Genomic DNA, 20,741 nt, shown 5'->3' on the forward strand with positions numbered 1-20,741 from the left:
ATTGTTGTTGTTAGTTGCTAAATCATATGCAACCCTTTTGCAATTTCTTGGATTTGCAACAGTTGGTTCCTGTTTCCTTCTCCAGGGGATCTTCCTGACCAGGGATTTCAAATAATAAATCTGGATTCAGTCCACTTGCTATTGTTTTGATGAAAATAAGACAATCATCTAACTCTCCTGTCTTTTTATCGACAATGTCCTTAATCACAGGCTTACTTGGTGACTCCGCAGTAAAGAATCTGCCTGTAATGCATGAGACCAGGGCTTGATCCCTGGGTCCCGAAGATCCCCTAGAGGAGGAAATGGCAATCCATTCCAGTATTCTTGCCTGGGAAATCCCATAGACAGAGGAGCCTGGTGGGCTACAGTCCATAGGGTCTCAAAGAGTCAGACATGACTGAGCATGGACAAGTAGCATAGCATAGTCCCTGCTGCTAAGTCACTTCAGTCGTGTCCGACTCTGTGCAACCCCATAGACGGCAGCCCACCAAGGCTCCCCTGTCCCTGGGATTCTCCAGGCAAGAACACTGGAGTGGGTTGCCATTTCCTTCTCCAATTCATGAAAGTAAAAAGTGAAAGTGAAGTTGCTTAGTCGTGTCCAACTCTTAGCGACCCCATGGACTGCAGCCCACCAGGCTCCTCCATCCATGGGATTTTCCAGGCAAGAGTATTGGAGTGGGGTGCCATTGCCTTCTCCAGCATAGTCCCTAATCACACCCATCTTATGGTTTCAAAGAATGGGAAATGCTTTTGATAGAAAAGATTGAAAAATCAATTATGAAAATGAGAGCAGAATGATTGGAAAGAAGCACCAAAATGCAGTGATTCTTAGCGTCTTAGAGGAGATTTCAGAGAAGCAATATAATAAGACAAAGGGAACAGACAAAAAAACAGACAAAAGGACGTGTGTGTTAGTCACTAAGTCATGTCCCACTCTTTGCGACCCTACGGACTGTAGTCTGCCAGGCTCCCCATGGGATTCTCCAGGGATGAATACTGGCGTGGGTTGCCATTTCCTTCTCCAAGGGATTTTCCCAACCCAGGAATTGAATCCAGGTCTCCTGCATTGTAGGCAGACTCTTTACCATCTCAGCTACCAGGGAAGATGAAAGGAAAGACTACCTATATCCCTAATGTTAGAAATACACTGAAATACACTAAAATAATATTCATGGGCTCCCAGGTGGTGTTAGTGGTAAAGAACCTTCCTGCCAATCCAGGAGATGTAAGAGACGTGGGTTCGATTCCTGGGTTGGGAAGATTCCCTGGAGGAGTGCATGGCAACCCATGTCAATATTTTTGCCTGGAGAATCTCATAGATAGAGAAGCCTGGTGGGCTACAGTCCATAGGGTTGCAAAGAGTCAGACACAACTGAAGCAACTTCGCATGCACACAAAATAATACCTATCACATTTGCTCTTAAAAATTCAGACTAGCATGCATTTCAATGATTTTACTCATCATTATCAGTAATGAGGAAGCTGAAACCTTTAAAGATCACTTCTCCTTTGGCCAAAAGCATCATAGCTTTTCATAAATAGTGTGGATTGCTTGAGCTCAATTATGGACAGTTTGAGCACCAGGCCAGTGGGGAGGGACAGGAAAGTATGAAATGTATACGGTTTAGAGGAATGATGGAAGTTGAAGAGTAAGTAAGCATGACGCCTTCATGCTGCCTGCCTCTCAGCATTATCTGAAACCTTTCCTCATCTGTGCCTGGAATGGTCCCTCCATGGGTACACACTTACAGCACACAATCATGCCTTCATTATACTGTCTTGTTATTAGGTGATTTATTCTTCCTCTTCTCCCTCACTGGGGATGAAGAGATATTGGCATATTTCCACTGTCCTGTACAAGTCTTTGTACTTAGATGCTCAGACAGTGTCTATCAGATAAATGAATTACATCTTCTGGAAAGTGGCTTCGTGAGAAACTGGACCTTAACTTCTTGCTTGCTGATATATTCTCAGTGCCTAGAAAACTTTTGGCACATAACAGGTACTCAATAAATATTTTTTAAAAGAATCGATGATTCAATTAAGCAGCACTCTCTTTAGAAAGCAGGCTCATAGTTCAAACAGCTATAAGGACTAGTGACTTTAAAGTAAAGTGTATCTTAACAGCTCTGGTCCAAATATGAAATAGATTAGGATGACCAGTACCAAAGTACAGGTTGTTTATTAAGCATACTAAGGTAAAAAAAAAAACAAACAACCTAGTGCTTTTCTCTTATTGGTATTATAGAGGCATGACTATCATCTAATAGAATCTAAAATCTGGGGAGACATCATGGGCTTCATTTTAAAATAAATGAAAGGCTCAAATTAAACACTCAGTTAAAATGTATTTGTTTGACATAAATCACCACTAGAGGACAATTTACTCCCTAATGCTTGACATTAAATTCTCTTAATTGTGTTCAGGGGTAAACAGTTGGTCTGCCAGAACATTATTGAAAACATATGCTTGAATAAATAGATGAAAAAAAATTCTAAAACTCCCCAAATGATGAAAACAGGTTTTATGCCTAGTCTCATGCTAAACATGTGAAATAGCTTTGAAAAAGGGAACAGACTCTCATTCTTACTGTCACAAATTGGAAAACTGCTCTTCCATTAGATGGGTGGCTGCATTTACCATGTGGGAACAAATCCTCCAGGTCCTTGATCAATCACTTGTCCAAACAGGAAATTGTAATCCCTTTCCTCCTTCTCATGAATGCTCCAAAACAAAAGAGACTTTTTTTGCAACAAATAGGGCTAATACACTGTGCCCTCATAGCTAATGTTCTGTGGTAAAAGGAAAGAGTGTTTACAGTAAGCAGGAGGTACCTTGGAGGACTGGAAAGTTCGGTATTAATGTTCAGGTTATTTACCAGCAAAATAGATTCAGGCTCCTTATTATGATGAGAAATATGTAAGAGGAAAATTTAATAATGTATAACCGGACTCTCTGACTTAATACATACTTCCTCTTTATTTATTTGTGCTCCAAATCCATCTTCAAAGAAATGGGAGTATGCTTGAAAGAAACCAAACAATCTCTAATAAAACAGTAAGATTATGAAGTTACCTGGGGATCTGACTAAACATAGAGGGACTTCAAATAGCAAGAGAAATTGTTATTAGATTTTTTCTGATCCAGTGGTATCTAGTGAAGTGCGGAGAATTAAGCAGTTTTATCCTTTCCAAAATGTGTAAGTATCCTTACTATATAGAGAGTCATATGTTTTTTCCTCGAAGCTGAATTTCTTAATTTTGTGTTTTTAAAAATAAGAGGGCATTTTATATTAACATATGGAATCTAGAAAGATGGTACTGATGATTTCATATGCATGAGTTAATACACAATATTTGGTTTTCTCTTTCTGACTTACTTCACTGTGTATAACAGGCTCTAGGTACATCTACCTCATTAGGGCTGACTCAAATGTGTTCTTTTTTTTTTTTAATATCTGAGTAATATGAGGACATTTTAAAGAGATGGCTCCCAAGTACATGAAAAAGTTGGTCCTGGCTTGAAAAACTGACAAGAGGCTTTAAATTTTTTTATATCTTAAAGGGACAGAGAAAAGAAATATAGCAAATTTTCTAAAACAAATGCTCTGAGGAAAGGGAAGGCAGGGGTCTCTGAGGTTAGACTTTTCAGATTCTGGAAGAGCCAAGATGAGGGGGAGACCCCAGGCCTAGAGGCATAAAGAAACCTGTCTAAAGTTTTGTGAAGTCGAGGGAAATGTCAAGGTCATCTTGGTTAATGTTAAAAGAAACATAATAAATAAAAATATCAATATCAAATCAAATGTGTAATCATCGGTAGATATAATGTGCCACATTTTGTTACTGTCAAAGTTCACTTGTCAATTTCTCCCACAAAAAGCAGGTATTCTTTTCTCTTATGTTTATCTATCTTACTCTCTTTAGATGAGAAGTTAGCAATTGGTAAAGTCCACAGTCAAACCCAGCTGATGGCTTTTGTTTTTAAAATAGAGTTTTATTGGAGTGCAGCCATGCCATTTTGTTTACTTAGTATCCACACTGGTTCTGTGCTAGGAATGCAAAATTGAGCAGCTGTCAGAGACACTGTAGGACACACAGAACTGAAAATATTTACTCTCTGGCCTTTCACACCCATACAAAAAAACTGCCAACCTCTGCTTCAGAGTATTTCCAATGTGGGCAGAGACTTTATCACACTGTCTTTTAAATATGATAAGGTCCAAATTGACCTGCAAGTCACTAGATACCAAAAAGGCATTCAAAAATATTTTTATTGTTTACTTAAGTTAAAAAGGTAGTAGAAAAATAAAAGTAAGTTGAAGGATGGATGATTCTTCTCTTTTAAACTATCATACATTTATGTTTTTTCTCTGTAGTAATATGATTGTGCTTCTCAGAATATCAGAAACATGGCAATGAAGAAATCTGACATCAGTTCACAGAGATATTTGGAATAAATTAAACTTGATACTTTTTGTTTTACTGGGATTCTTTCCAAAAGATTTTTCTATGTTTTTTCTAAACATAGTTCTCTTGGCAGTGCAGTTCATTTACTTTAGACTATTAAATCATAGTTATATTTTAATTGAATTCAAATGTTACACGAGCTGCTCTGATGAGTTCTTATAGACATTGACATGGGACAGACTTCATTGTGGCTTTCCAGTTTCAAAATAGGCTGCCTCAAAAGGAATAGCTCCTGGAGACTGGACCAAGATGGCAGAGGAGTAGGACATGGTGCTCACCTTCTCCCACAAATACATTCAAAAAATGAGAAAGGAGTTGGGATGGGACCTGTGCCCCTAGAGAGGAAACTGTGAAAGAGGGAAAGCTTCCACATCCTGGGAAGTCCCCTCACTGGTGGAAAGACTAGCCAGGAGAGAGGGGGAGCTTCAGAGCCTTTGAAGAGAGTAGAACTAGTTTATGGAGAGCGTAGCGGAAAGAGACTTGCACAGATGGTAGATGTCACTGCCCTGCCCTCCCCAGCCTGAGATGCTCATCTGCTGGGATGGGTGGGGGCTGGCTGCTGAGGCTTGAGTCTTGGAGGTCAGACCCTAGAAGAAGACGGGGACTGGTTGTGCGGAGACAGCCTGAAGGGGCTAGGGTATGGTGCACCACAACCAAGGGAGTGGCATGCCGAAGGAGCCAGAGCCCACCAGACAGGCAAGGCACCACTGTCTGGAGGTGCACAGACGTAGGGGCTTCCTTTTCTGGGGGAGCACTCTTAGGTGGCAGGCCACCACCTGCACGAGCTCCAGGGTCAGGCACAGCCACCACTGGCATTTCAGACTCCAGAGGCAGGTGCTGGTGCTGGGTGCCAACCACCCTCCCCACCTTCCCAGGAGTACACGCGGGCCATGAGCCTGCCCACCCTCTATCAGTGGGATAATGGCCAGCACACACTGAGGAAAGAGACAGCAAGCATCCAAGCCAAAACAGCACCCATGCCAAAAACAATTAAATCTATACAAGCAAAAAAATAAATAACTAAAATAAATCCATACAAGCGACACCGTAATCTTTCCACATGCAAACTGTCCTCCAAAACAACAGTAGATAATTGTTTCTCTTAAACTCACAGAGTAGGAGAAATATAAGCAAAATGAAGAAGTAGAAGAACCATTTCCAGTTAAAAGACCAAGAGAATTCCTCTGAAGGGGCAAACAATGAAACAGACTTCTTCAATCTAATAGACACAGAGTTCAAAAAGCAAGTAATGAAAATACTGAAGGAATTAAGAAAGGTTATTGACAGAAATGCAGATTGCTATAAAAAAAAGTAACTAGAAACTATAAGGAGGAGCCAAGAAAAATTAGAAAATTCATTTGCCAAGATAAAAGCTAAGCTAAAGGTAATAAATAGCACAATGAATAATGCAGAAAAAAGAATAGTGATATGGAAGACAGAATAATGGAAATTAGTCAATCAAAGAAAAAGACAGAAAACCATGTAAAAAATAAAATGAAAGCAATTTAAGAAATCAATGGGGTAATATAAAGCATGCCAATTTATACATAATAGGGATTCCAGAAGAAGAAAGAGAAAAAGGAAGTAAAAGGTATTTGAAGTAATTAAGATTGAAAACTTCCCAACCTAAAGAAGGAAACAAATATCCAGGTATAGAAAGCATGAAAGTCCTCAACAAAATTAACCCAAACAAAATTAACACAAATAACCCTATATCAAACTATAAGAAAAATGGCAAAGTTAAAGAAGAAAAGAGTATTCTAAAGGCAGCAAGAGAAAAACAGAGTGGTAATTAGTAATTAGTAAACAGTCTTAAGGGAACCCCCATAAGACTATCAGCTGATTTCTCTACAGAAACTCTGCAGGCTAGAAGGGAGTGACAAAATATATTCAAAGTCTTGAAAGGAAAAAATCTTCCACCTAGACTACTATACCCAGCATGATTATCATTTAGAATAGGAGAGAAAATAATTTCTCAGACAAGCAAAAACTAAAAGACTGCAGAAATACTATTAATAAACCTACCCTAAAAGAAATACTGAAAAGTCTTCTCTATATAGAAAATTAGCAAGAAGGTATAGGATGGAGGAAATTATAAATAGAAATTGAGTCACTTAAATTAGCCAATACCCAGATTTAAGGAGGAAAAAAAAAAACTATTGTGAAAACAAGGAACAGCAAAAGGATAAATACTAAGAAGTAAAAAAGAACATCAAAATCATAAAATGTGTAGGAGAGAAATAAAATGAAAAAAACTAAATCCTTTTTTCAGAATGTGTAAATTCCTTTTTTTTTTTTTTTTTAAGAATATGAGCGTACTATATGACTATCAGTCTAAACCAAATAGTTATAGGAAGTGGCTGCACGCTCATGCTCCATTGTGTTCGACTCTTTGCAACCCATGTACAGTAGCCCACCAGACTCCTCTGTCCTTGGGATTTTTCAGGGAAGAATACTGGAGTGGGTTGTCATTTCCTCCTCCAGTAGACTGTCATTTCCTTCCTTCCTGGGTCAGGAAGATCGTGCCCCCTATGTCTCCTATTTGGAGACATGGAGAGACTCCTATTTGGCAGTGGAGTCTCTACCATAGTGCCACCTGGGTGGCCCAGGAAAGGGTTTGAACTCGTGTCTCCTGCATTGCAGGCAGATTCTTCACTGTCTTAGCCACCAAGGAAGCCACAGGAAGGGGTTAACATACTTATAAAATAGGGCAACAAATCAAAACTACACAAAAGATTCAAAAACCAAAAAGAAAAGAAAAGCATAAAGTAAAAGGAAATCACCAAACCACAAAAAGAAAAACAGAATCAACTGCAAACCACAAAAAGAAAAAGAAATAGAAAAGAAACAGAATCAACTAGAAATGGCAATAAATACAGATATATCAATAATTATCTTAAATGTCAGTGGACTGAAAGTTCCAATCAAAAGATACAAAGATGAAGACTGGATGAAAAAAAGAGAAAATAACCAATGCAATATGCTATCTATAAGAGATGGACCTCAGGGCAAAGACACATAGACTGGAAGTAAGAGGATGGAAAAAAGATATTTCGTGCAAATAGAAATGACAAGAAAGCAGCCACTGCAATACTCATTTCAGACAAAATAGACTTTAAAACAAAGGCCATAAAGAAAGATAAAGGAGAACACTAAATAGTGATTAAAGGATCAATATAAGAAGATTTTACATTGTCAATATATTTACACCTAATATAGGAGCACTCAAATACATAAAACAAATACTAACTGACATAAAGGGAGAAACTGATGGAAATACAATAATAGTAGAAGACTTTTAACACCCCACTCATACCTATGGACAGATCTTCTAGACAGAAAATCAATAAAGCAATGGAAATTTTAAGTGATACAACAGTTAGACTTGGCATTTTCAGGATATTACATCAAAAACAAAACAAAAGAGAATAAATACTCTTTCCAACTGTACATAGAATATTCTCTAGGAGTGACTGCATTACTAGGGCATAAAACTAACCTCAACAAACTAACTGAGTTCTTAAACTAACATTTAACAATACAGACACTGTGTCAAGAATATTCTCTGACCACAACAGCATGAAACTAGAAATCAACCATAGGAAAAGAAATGAGGGGAAAAAAAAAAGATTACATGGAGACTAAACAATATGCTGCTGAAAAACCAATGGGTCAATGAGGAAATAAAAGAGGAAATTAAAAAATACCTTGAGACAGATGACAATGAAAATTCAACCATGCAAAATCTGGGATGCAGTAAAAGCAGATCTTACATGGAAGTCCATAGCAATATAGGCTTTCCTCAAAAAACGAGAAAAATCTCAAATAAACAACCTAACCTACCTACATACCACCTAAAAGAATTAGAAAGAGAAGAACAAAACCTAAAGTCAGCAGAAGAAAGGAAATAAACAGGGAGGAAATAAATAAAATATAGATATATATATATATTTTAAAAAAACAGAAAAAAAAATAAATAAAACCAAGAGCTGGTTCTTAGAAACAATAAACAAAATTAACAAACCTCTGGCCAGGCTCACCAGGAAGACAAGAGTGAGAACCCAAATAAAGAAAATAAGAAACAAAAATGGAGAAAACTCAGTCAATACTGAAGAAATACAAAACATCCTAAGAGAATACTATGAACAATTACATGCAAACAAATATGACAACCTAGAAGAAATGGACAACTTTCAAGAAACATACAGCTCACCAAAACTGAATCAAAAGAAACAGATCATCTGAACAGACCAATAATTAAAAATAAAATAGAATCTGTAAAAATGAAAAAACTTCGTACAAACAAAAGTCCAGGACCAGATGGTTTACGAGAATTCTACCAAGCATACAAAGAACTTATACTGATCCTTCTAAACCTCTTACAAAAGGTTGAAAAGAAGGGAATACTCTCAAAGAATCCTATGAAGCCCCCCATCATGCTGATTCCAAAACCAGACAAAGATACCACCAGAAAATAAAATTCCAGGGCCAATATCTTTGATGAATATATACATGAAAATTCTCAAAAAAAAAAAAAATCAGCAAACCAAATTCAACACACAGAAAAGATCATACACCATGACCATTCACAAGAATGAGTCAGCACGTACATGTCAATGTAATATATCACATTAAAAAGCAAAAGTCAAAACCCACATGATCATCTCAATAGATACAGAAAAAAAAAGTGACAAAATTCAGCATCCATTCATGATAAAAAACTCTTATCAAAGTGGGTTTAGAAGGAACATATCTCAACATAATAAAAGCCATTTATGACAAACCCAAAGTCAATGTAACACTCAATAGTGAAAAGTTGAAAACCTTCATGCTAAAATCTGGAACAGGCCAAGGATACCCACTCTCACCACTTCTATTCAACATAATATTGAAAATCCTAGTCACAGAAATCAGACAAGAAACATAAATAAAATGTAACCAGATTGCAAGGGAAGAGGTAAAATTGTCACTATATTCAGATAACATGACACTATATATAGAAAACCCAAGGACTGCACACAACAACTACCAGATCTAATAAATGAATTCTGCAGAGTAGTACTACACAAGATAAACATTCAGAAATCAGTTGCATTTCTTTACACTAACAAGGAAATATCAGAGAGAATGTTAAAAAAAATACCTTTGAAAACTGCACCCAAAAATAAAATACCTAGAAATAAACATGATCATGGAGGTGAAAGACTTCTAAGCTTAGACCATTAAAACATTATTAAAGGAGAGAAAAAGAGGATTCAAAGAAATAGAAATATATCCCTTGCCCTTGGATTGAAAGAATTAATACTGTTAAAATGGCAATACCACACAAAGCAATCTAGAGATTAATGCCATCAATATCAAAATACCCATGATATTTTTCACAGAACTAGAATAAATTATTCAAAAATGTATATGGAACTATAAGAGACCCAGTATTTCCAAAGCAATCCTAGTTAAAAAAAAAAAAAAAAAAGGAGGCATAAGTCTTCTAGACTTCAGACAGTGCTACAAAGTCACAGTAATCAAATCAAAACAGTTTGGTATTAGTACAAAAATAGACATATGGATCAATGGGAAAAAAGCCCAGAAATAAATAAACTCACACATATGTTCAATTTATTTTCAACAAAGGAGGAAAAAATATAAAATGGGAAAAAGACAGTCTCTACATCAAGTGGTGCTGGGAAAGTTGAACAGCTGCATGTAAATCAATGAAGTTAGAACACACCCTCACACCATGCTCAAAAATAAACTCAAAATGGCTTAAAGGCAAACATAAGACATGACATCAAAAAATTCCCAGAAGAGAGCACAGGCAAAACATCCTCTGACATAAAATGTACCATATTTTCTTGGGTCAGTCTTCCAAGGCAATAGCAATAAAAACAAAAATAAATGAATGGGGCCTAATTAAACTTACAAGCTTTCATGCAGCAAAGGAGATCATACAAAAAAATGAAAAGACAACCTATGGACAGGAGAAAATATCTGCAAATAATGCAAGGGCTTAATCTACAAAATATACTACTGATACTGTATATAGCTCATACAACATAACAACAAAAAAGAAAACCTAATGGAAAAATGGGCAAAAGACATTTTTTCTCCAAAGAAAACATACAAATAGCTATTAGGCACATGGAAAGATGCTCAAAATTGCTAATTATAACAGAAATGAAAATCAAAGCTACAATGAAGTACCACTTCACACCATTCAGAATGGCCATCATTAAGATTAACGGGAACCCTCCTACACTGTTGGTGGGCATATAAGTTGGTACAGTCATTATAGGAAACAGTATAGAGGTTCTTCAGAAAATTAAAGTTATAAATTACCATATGATCCAGCAGCTCTACACCCAGGCATTTACCCAGACAAAACTACAATTCACCAAGGATCCCTATGTTCATAGCAGTAATATTCACAATAGCTAATACATGAAAACAACTTAAATGTCCATCAACAGAAGAATGGATAAAGAAGATGTGGTATATATATACAATGGAATACTAAAAAAGAATGAAATAATGCCATTTGCAGCAACACAGATGCAACTAGAGATGATCATCCTAAGTGAAGTCACAGAGAAAAAGACAAATACCCTATGATATCACTTATATTTGGAATCTAAAATGTGGCACAAATGAACCTATCTACCAAACAGAAACACACTCTCATAGAGAACAGACTTGTGTTACCAAAGGAGAGAGGGAGAGGGATGAACTAGGAGTTTGGGTCAGTAGAAACAAACTATTATAGTTAGAATGGATAAACAACAAGGTCCTACTGTATAGCACAGGGAACTATATCCAATCTTCTTGGATAAATCATACTGGAAAAGAATGTTTTAAAAATGTTTACATGTGTATTATTGACTGGATTAAAAAAAACTTTGCCAGAGAGTAAAAATTAGCATAACATTGTAAATCAACTATACTTCAAATTAAAGAAAAAAAGAATTGTGTTCCCTATCACTGCAGGGGAGCAAACAAAGCAATGATGACAACCAGTAAGGGATGCAAAAAGAATTTCCTGATTCAGAGAGAGATTCAACCGGTTGACCCCTAAGTACTTTTCATGACTAAGAATCTATAAGCTTTTGATATTTAGCACTAGGACATTCTGTAAATTGAAAAAGCATACACTATCAGAAAGTTTTAAAAAATCATTCTTATATGATGTTCTAGAAATATGACTGTTCATTAAATTCTATGAGCAATAAACCTTGAAGATTTAATATGAAAGAATAGTCCTTTTATATATGTGTGTGTGTGTGTGTGTGTACACACACACGTGCACATGCTAAGTCACTTCAGTCATGTCTGACTCTTTGTGACCCAATGGACTGTAGCCCACCAAGGGCCTCTGTCCACAGAATTCTCCAGGCAAGAATAGTGGAGTGGGTTTCTGTGCCTTCCACCAGGGTATCCTCCCAATCCAGGAAATGAACCCATGTCTCCTGCGACTCCTGCATTACAGGATATTTACTGAAGCCCTATATATAAATAGTTTACATATTATATATGGCTTATATCTGAACAAAATGCACTTATAAACTTACACTAGGTTTCAAAAGATTAACTCTAGACAAGCAATAATTCAACTTTAAATTGTTACTGAAACTCCTCATTAAAGGGTGTGTGTCTGTACGGATCACTTTTAAAGGACCTTATTTACTGTAGTGTTTGGGTTAATAAAATTAGCAGCACTGAAATAAAAATAAGGAGGAAGGATATAGTCTAAAGTTAGTGTTAAGACACCATAATGACTCTAGAAGTGTTTATGATGTTAACCAGCTTTGTAACCTTGGACAACACATTTTAATCATCAGGCTCTAGTATCAGGCTCAAATATCAAATAAGGCTATGGTTCTCAAACTTTAGAGTACATGAGAACCACTTGTTGGGCATATTAAAATCTTCAGAGTTTCTGATTCAGAAGATATGAAGTAGGGTAGAAAATTTACATTTCTAAGTTCCCAGATGCTGCTAATTTAGTCAAGGAACAGCACATGGGGATGGAATAAGAATTGAGAAGATGATGGTAGTTACCAAATCCTTAATACTTTATAGCTGCAACAGAGAGGGTAGCCAGCATCTAATAAATTACATCCAAACTGTAATTATCTATTAAATTAAAAATTCATTTGATTTGAAGAAAGAGTTCCCCTTTGGATTTCAACAGAGACTTTTGAACATGCAAAGATTCTGTAGTACTTACGTCATAGCTTGATAAATGGATTCAATCCCATAACGCATGGCAAATTCATCAACTATTTCTTGAGAGGCGTCATCAAAGAAAACCTTCCAGGCTTCATCCCCTTTGACCTCTGGGATTTTCACTCCACCATTAGCTTTCACTTCAGTCAAGTAATGGAACAAATTCTAAAAGTAAGTGTTTTTCAAACGTTCAGTTTTCTCAGACTAGGCCTGACATATTTAACTGTAACTTTCCGTAAATTTTATACTTACATTGTAATTGCATCTAATGTTTCATCAGAATCTATAAGCAATAGCAATATCTCAGATTTTCATTTTACTGAATCTCATCTTAATGCAAATTCTGATTTTATTTCTGTCTAGGTCTATACAGAATCAATGATTTAAATGTTTCAGATACATTGTATCATTTTAGAAGGAAGTAAATGGTTTTGCAAGTAAACATTTCTACATGCTAGCACATATTTTGCATTCGTGGGCTCTGAGTAAATTAAAAAGCTCTGGATGAATAATGTGTTTTGACTATGTTAATACAAAATCTAGATATGCACTTCGGCTACAAAATGGCACAAGTCATGACAATGAATTCAGGTGGAAAACAAATATTTTTACAATTTCGTAATGAAAAAAATCACTACATACAATTCCTTTTTGCTTCTAAGAAGTTTAGAAACTGCTGCAGCATGGATTATTGAAGGACCCTTTCTGAACTGGATTTCAGTTCTTTGGGTTCTTGGACCCACAGAAAAGACTCTGAAAAGCAAAGCAAGACGCTATTCCTGTCATTCCAAATCTGTGCCCACATTTTATGGCCAGAGTTGGCTCCCTATCCTGCCAGTTTGAGATTTATTGCTATTGGTCTACAAACTGAACCACTTTTTTTTTAATTTTATTTTTAATTAGAGGATGCTTACTTTACAATATCGTGTTGGTTTCCGTCCTACATCTAATGAATCAGCCGTAGGTATACATATGTCCCCTCCCTCTTGAGCCTCCCTCTACCGCCCACCCCATCCCACTCCCCTAGGTTGTCACAGAACACTGCATTTGGTGAACCACCTTTCTTGATGGATTATCACTGGCTAGTCTGTACTCAGGAGATTGGTTCCATCTCTAATTACTTGGTTCTATCTCTAATTATGTGCAATGTGTAAATGACTTAGATACTGTTCCTTGTTTCCTTCTTTAGTGAAAGGGAGATGCAGGTAATTACACATACATTTTCATAGATACACTTAGGAAAAATCGTGTGCAAAGAGCAATGATTCTCCCAGCTACCTTTCTCTTTCGTAGGAAGGTACTTTCTCTGTACCTCTTTGAACAGGGGGAAAGATATAGTCCTCAGCTTCACCACATATTTTTTGATACATGGGATGTGTCTTTTGCATCATGGAAAAGCTCCAGTGACATGTCAAACTAAGCTCTCAGTTGCAAAGCATCTGGTAGAAGCCCAAGATTGCTTGCCTGTGCAGGGACACTGAGGCACGAGGGGCCCAGAGCATCTGCCCTTTTGATTCAGTCTGAGTGCTCTCTACTTCTTTCTAAGCCAACCAAGCTCCTCTTTTTGGATAGTATATTCTCTACTATTCATGAGTGCAAACCTACATTCTGATACTTGCTACCCAGATATGTTTGTGGAAAGGGTAGTTAAAATGGAGGAGGGTTCAGTATGTATGAAGTCGTCTGTTATACTCAGAAAAAGACAGACAAATTTACTGCTAATCACATTGGCTCCCCAACAACATTTCTGCAACATCAGATTTTTCATATTTAATACACAATAGTCCTAATTAAATCTTCAACATAACCTGAGCACTAACTTAGAGTTCTCAAAAATTAGCATGATTTGGATCTTCTCCTTCATTATTACAGTATTGATACTACAGATTTAATGCTTCCAAAATATCATGACTTATTTCTTCAATGAATGCTTTCTAACAGTCTTCTTCCTCCCTGGAAGGATGGTAATTTGCTCTACTTGTTCATTATCATCTCATTGCCTTGTTTATTAAAACTTGCCTCATATGCTTGTTCTAAACCTCATTTTAAGACAACCAGCCCTCTCTTCAGGGGGCAATATATAGGCTATGTGATACGCTAGCACATCACTTGCTATTGTAAAGAATAAGAACTTCAGGGACAACTTCACAAACCTAATTCAATTCTATTTTTAAAACAAATATTTTGTTGCATTATCTCTAATCAATGCAATTTATCTAGGTCTTATTATTAATATAATTCAAGTTACTTACCTCATGTAGACATGTATATTGTATATGATATGGAGCAACCTTCTCCTCTCCTTTTATTTCCACATTAATTTTCAGTCGAATGGCCCCAGACACAGCTGATTTATCTGTCCGTTTCTCTGATAAAGCAGAAAGTAATTGGTCAGTCATTTTTGACAATATCATTTTTCTTATACAAGTTCTCAAAAGCTTAAAAAAAGGCTTATATTGCTAAAAGTCATTTTTCTAGATCAGGTTTGATTAACAATAATGATTCTGCTAAATACAATTTAAAGTAATGTGCCTATATGTCATTGAGATCGTCAAAATGTGATATAGGTATTTCAAATAGAAAAGCTTAATCAGATGATTCTACCATTCTGATACAAAGTTCCATGTACTAGATCAGTTAAGATGATAAAAATTAATTATTTGTGCAATTAAAAGCAAAATAACTCAAAGATAAAATTAATCAGGAGAGTACTTTATCAAAAAGTCCCATTCTTTCTGTCCTTGAAAAAAGAGTCAAAGCTCTAACAAAAACATCTGTTAATAGTTTTCTCTGTCAGTGATTCATGAAGACCTATAGTCTACAACCTGTGTTTACTTACAAGTGTTAGATTCTTTCTTTGTTTGAATGGAGTCAATATGTAGTCAATTCAATTAATGTGTGTGTAATGTATGTGTATATATGCATCTAATATGAAGTTAGGGGTAGCTTTGAGAGAAAGATAAACTTAGACAAATTTCTAGGGTGTGAATGTAGGTAGGGGACCTATGACTAATACCTGCTTCCCTGATGAAACACATAAAGAAGCAAGCTGATCCATCTAAAAAAAACCAAAGATGAAAATGGAGAGCCACACCAAGTCAGTGGTGAAGACTTCTTTAATTGCCCCTCTTTCTATGCATCACTATATTTCTAGCCAGATAAGATACAGTTAAATCATGAAGTCTACTTTCTTCTTGTGGAATGTCTGCTGATTTTTCATGGTTAATAGTTAATAGTCACTGTGTTGCTAAGAGTCTTCACTTAATGCTGGGATTATGAGAGTTTCTCCTACTGGCTAGGAGAGTTGATTCTCAACAAATGCTTAAGTTGTCTGCTGTAGCCAAGAGAAAGTCAGGTCTTCAGACCTCTTTGTCACAGACCTTTCCCCAGGATCACAGGGGAACATTTTATTTTTTTTTTTTATTTTTATTTTTTTTACAGGGGAACATTTTAAGTACCATCATCACAATGGATTCATGGGACACAGGCTCTGCTCGGATGCCCAGAACTTTTGGCTAACTCCTCCTCTGCATGGTGAAATGAATTCTGAGTGTTGAGGAAGTAGTAACACTGCACAAAGAATGAAAATATGTTACTAATGGGGATTGAACCCACTGTGGATTTTATACAAAGCTAAAACCTGTTTTCCCTCTAAAGGTTAAACACCAGTAATGATGGCACAGAAGTGTGAATTGAGGATGAGCAGGCACAGGCATCCATGTTGGGCTGCATCGTATTTTTCTCTCCATACACTGAAGGACAGTTTCTGCCGGAGAGCTGGGTGGCAGATTTTATTAGAAGCACACTCAAATTCTTTTGCAAACTGACTATACCCTTGTACATTTTGTCAAAAGAATAATTTGAGGAATTTCTCTTCTGAATTACAACTCAATTCAACAACATGCTAATTTATCACAGGAAAACAAAAGTGCATGTACAGTCAATTAAATTGCTCTTTAATTAAAACACAACTTGTGATAATTGTGCAGAGTTAGCAGTCTGAAATTTACCCTTTCCTAACATTTCTGTTTTCATGTGTAAAGTTATTTAATAGTATAAACAAGATACAGGAGGATTATCATTATAAATGAAGCAAAAACTCTATGCCAATAATGGAGAAGCATTACTTTTAAGAGAGATTTCGTCAAAATAAAATATTTTCGATAACGAGTTTTTAGTCTAGCTTGAATTGTTTGTGTTCAGTTACATCTCTCTCCTTCTTAATTTAGACAGCCATCAATTCTGTAACTTCACCCCTTAACTTTGCAAACTGCTGTATTACTTGAAGCACGTAGGTTCTAAAAGTGAAAAGCACTCTGTAATGTGCTAAAATACATAGGTATCCTAAAATCAAACATTTCATAATCCTGGAAGTGTGTAAACTTTTCTTAGATTCACCACCATATCTTAAAAATGTAATTTAAAAATTCCCAATAATATGATAAGTATATTTTTAGATCATGTCCTTTACAGAAAGTGAGGTGATCCATATCTTTTTACTGTTATTTAAGTCAGCACTAAAGATTCTAGGTTATTATTCAATTGTGGGAAAAGTCAAATTAAAACTTATCTTTATTTAATTCTTGGTACAATAATAAAATTCCATTTTAAAATTATGCCAATTAAACATTCTCATATCTTCATCATCAGAACAAGCATATGGGTAAAGCTTTGCCTTACTAAAGCCTACTTTCATATCATCTTTGAAAGATATCTAAAATATACTTTTTGTTTATTGCCAAAATTCATTAAGGGACTGAAAGAAAATAAGAAATAAGTCAGACATTATTAAGTCATAGGTTATTTGTTTTCTATACATTTGGCAAAGTTTTTTGAAGCTATACTTTATGAACTAAAAATTCAGAATGGAATAATATTTTTCTCCTAAAAGACACCCATTTGATTCCTTGAAAGACTTTTTTATCTCAAATTTGCCAGTATCTTTCAATAATATTGAGTTTAAATAATTATCACCTTATTTTCTAATGAAACTTACCCGCCTAAAGGCCAAGTAAATGTTCTAGAAAAACACTGGTTATTTTTACCAATATGGGAATATAATACCTGTCACAGATATTCTGGAATTTTATTTAACACGTTTCAAGTAGATACAAGATAGTCACCTAAATTGTACCAGACATCCATTTCTCCACTCAGGGTCCTCACTTCTACAATTGTTTGCCCCAGAAAATCATCTGACTCCTTTTTGAAATGTTGCTTCACTCTGGATTTGATGTCATCATCTTCATCCCACACTCTGACTTTGATTCGATCTGTGGAGTTATGGCATTCACTGAAAATAGATGTGGAAAATTAATAACCATTGCTAACTTCTCTAAATGTCATTTGATGTTAGCAATTTGTTTTAAATCTTATCTAATCCAGAAAGGCATACCACATTGCATAGTAAATAAGATTTCCCATGGACCATTCCATCCATTGGATGTTGCAGGTATCAAAGATATTGAAAAAAGGCTGCAATTGTTAAGTAATGTTAATAAGAGAAAATCCTGCCCCATTCCATTCTATTTCTTTTAACTGAACTACATATAATTGAATATGGGTCAGAAATCTGTGGGCTGCTTTCTCTATGATATATTTCCTATTTGCAACAGTTATCTATGGCAACATGTCCATGCTCAGAAAATTATGTATCATAAAGCTAATTTAATTGCAATGGGTGTTGAGAAAGTGGACATTACATAGTCTGCCTAATAAGTTAAAAATCTCAGTTAAGCATATAAGATATTGTTAAATCAAGTCATGACATAAGGATGCCCAACATCTCTAAAAATTCTCCTTCTATTTTGGCTATATTTCTGCTTATGTTCCTCATCTTCTCAAAACTTAAGCTTGATAAATCACATTCTTAGATTCCTTTGTAGTATGGTCCAGATGTTTGACCTAAATTCAAGCAATACCTGAATTCAAATTGAACAAAGTGAGGCAGTGGTTGTATTGTGGGGTTTAATTCTTTTAGCAACAAGGGTGGTGGTCTTTAACACTTTGTCATACAGTCTCTGGTATTTAGTACTGAGGGACAAATAATTGATCAATAGTGGCAATTGTGTGTGTGTTTTTTTTTTTTTTTTTTTTCAAAGAAGCCTCATGATATAATTGGACATTGTTTTTGCACAGTTGATTTAGAGGCTGGCCTCTGGCCTCTCCAAAAATTCTTGAGCAATCTGAGTCTATGAAATAATTTTTTTTCCTGCATAAACTAGAGTGGGCTCTGTTGGCTGCAATGAACAATAATGAATAATGTAATAGTTTACAAAGAATGAAGAGAGCTACAATAATAGAACTTAAAATGTGGAATTGACTTTGTGGAGGAGATGATGAGGGCAAGCATTGAAGGTTTAATTACCTCAGGCTTCAGAGCCACTGCATTTTGGAGTGCAATAGCAAAGCAGCTGGTCAAACTGTTGTTTGCTATACTTTGGAATCGTGACCACATACCAACTCAAACTTTTTTATTAGTATGAATGGTATGAGTAAAATTCAGAATATTGGCATATGCTCATTAAGTCTTGCTGCTTTCACAAATGTACTGTGGTAGATAGAGATGCACTCAAACTATAGCTCGACTCCTCTAAGCAGAGATGCAAGGGAACACAGCTATTCTGAAAGAGGTCACTCTGCTTGTGTCCCACACAACTGAGAATATCACAATTTGGAACTACACAGGTTGAGGACTGCCAGCTGCTTCTGTATACAAAATGTATGCATACAAGCAGAGGTTTCTGAGTGCAGCTTCAAAAATAGATAAAACTGTTACCCCAGGGTATTTCAAACACCTTTCTTTAGGAAGTCTCTAAGTGACAATGAAAGGGAACTTAATGGAAAAGATCAGATGAATGGTGCTGCACCCTGGCATACAGGGTTACAGGGCTATAGGCAGGGGTTATAGGGGTAGGGGCAGGCAGCAGCCATTAGGTTAAGAGAGAGGAATTGGTCAGAACAAAGGAGCCAGTGATAATGAGGTAAATATTCCAGGGGTATGTGGTTACTTAAAAATTGTCTTGAAGCTCACCTCCTGGAAGTCTGATAAAACTTCCAGGGCATGGTACTTTTAAATGTGCCCCAGGGTTGCTACAGGCTTTATTTGAAGTAATTTCTGGGTCCTTGAACTCACAGCAGTAGGAAGTGGACTCCAAGTAGAACCTCTTCCCAGCTAGGAAGACCATAAACCTGGATTTCCTAGGATGGTCCCAATTTATGGTTTTGTAGATACACAATGCCTTTTAAATCTTTTTAGAGCCCTCTTTCATTTACTTTCATTTTACACAGCATCTGTGTAGAATGCAGGCATTGGCACATTGGTCAAGGAAGGCCCCCCCAGATGTAGAACCAAGGACTTGGAGAAAATATATAAAAGAAATTCACCAAGAAGTGCTAAGGCCTGCCAGATTGGCTAGCCAAGGAATGACTTCTGTTGCTAGTATCAGGAAATCCTGAGTAACCTGCTGAGCAGGACTCTATATTTGCTATGTACCACTGACAGTCATATGCTTCCCTTGTTCCCTGTTACTGAATGAGACTTTTTTTTTTTTTTTTTAGGATAAACTGCTTTTATCCTAATTTCTTTCCTCTTTATACTAATACACTGGAGATATTAGAAGAAGATGATGTATCTTTAATTTATAGACTTAGGAATGACAAAGAACCAAACCTGGAGGTGATAAAGAGATTACCCAAAGAGCCTAGACTTCATACTAAACCCAGTAACTGGATGTAATTTGGGGACTACCTACCTTGGAAGACAGAGGATGGATCCATTATGTTTAAAGTACATACAGAGATGGAAATATCATGAATAAATACTGACTGCTCAAAGAGGTGGAAGGTGACAGATACCATAAGTTCAGTTAGCCAATAATTTTTCAAGCCCTCCTTCCCTTTCCTGCTTCTGTGCAATATCCTAGTCTCCCCTGAAACTAGAGATGACCACTTGACACAGTTCTACAATGAGATATAAGCAAAAGTCTTCTGGCTCTGTCTCTTCTATTTTCTTTTTTTATTCCTCTGGAACATGGATATAGAACATCTTCCAC

At 36.2% G+C, this 20,741-nt stretch overlaps 1 protein-coding gene across 5 annotated transcripts in view; it reads right to left on the minus strand.

The window, feature by feature from the left end:
- The window catches only part of UNC13C (unc-13 homolog C), a 646,481-nt gene that overhangs the window by 297,924 nt on the left and 327,816 nt on the right, over positions 1–20,741 (minus strand). For all 5 annotated transcript variants that reach the window (XM_043471933.1, XM_043471936.1, XM_043471934.1 and 2 more), the window contains 3 exons: positions 17,811–17,980; positions 14,940–15,055; positions 12,689–12,852 (listed from right to left, as the gene is read on the minus strand). In XM_043471933.1, coding sequence (XP_043327868.1) covers positions 12,689–12,852; positions 14,940–15,055; positions 17,811–17,980 — 450 coding nt within the window. The remainder of the gene's footprint in view (positions 1–12,688; positions 12,853–14,939; positions 15,056–17,810; positions 17,981–20,741) is intronic.

Source organism: Cervus canadensis, chromosome 6, assembly GCF_019320065.1.
Source record: "Cervus canadensis isolate Bull #8, Minnesota chromosome 6, ASM1932006v1, whole genome shotgun sequence".
In the NCBI taxonomy this organism is placed as follows: domain Eukaryota; kingdom Metazoa; phylum Chordata; class Mammalia; order Artiodactyla; family Cervidae; genus Cervus; species Cervus canadensis.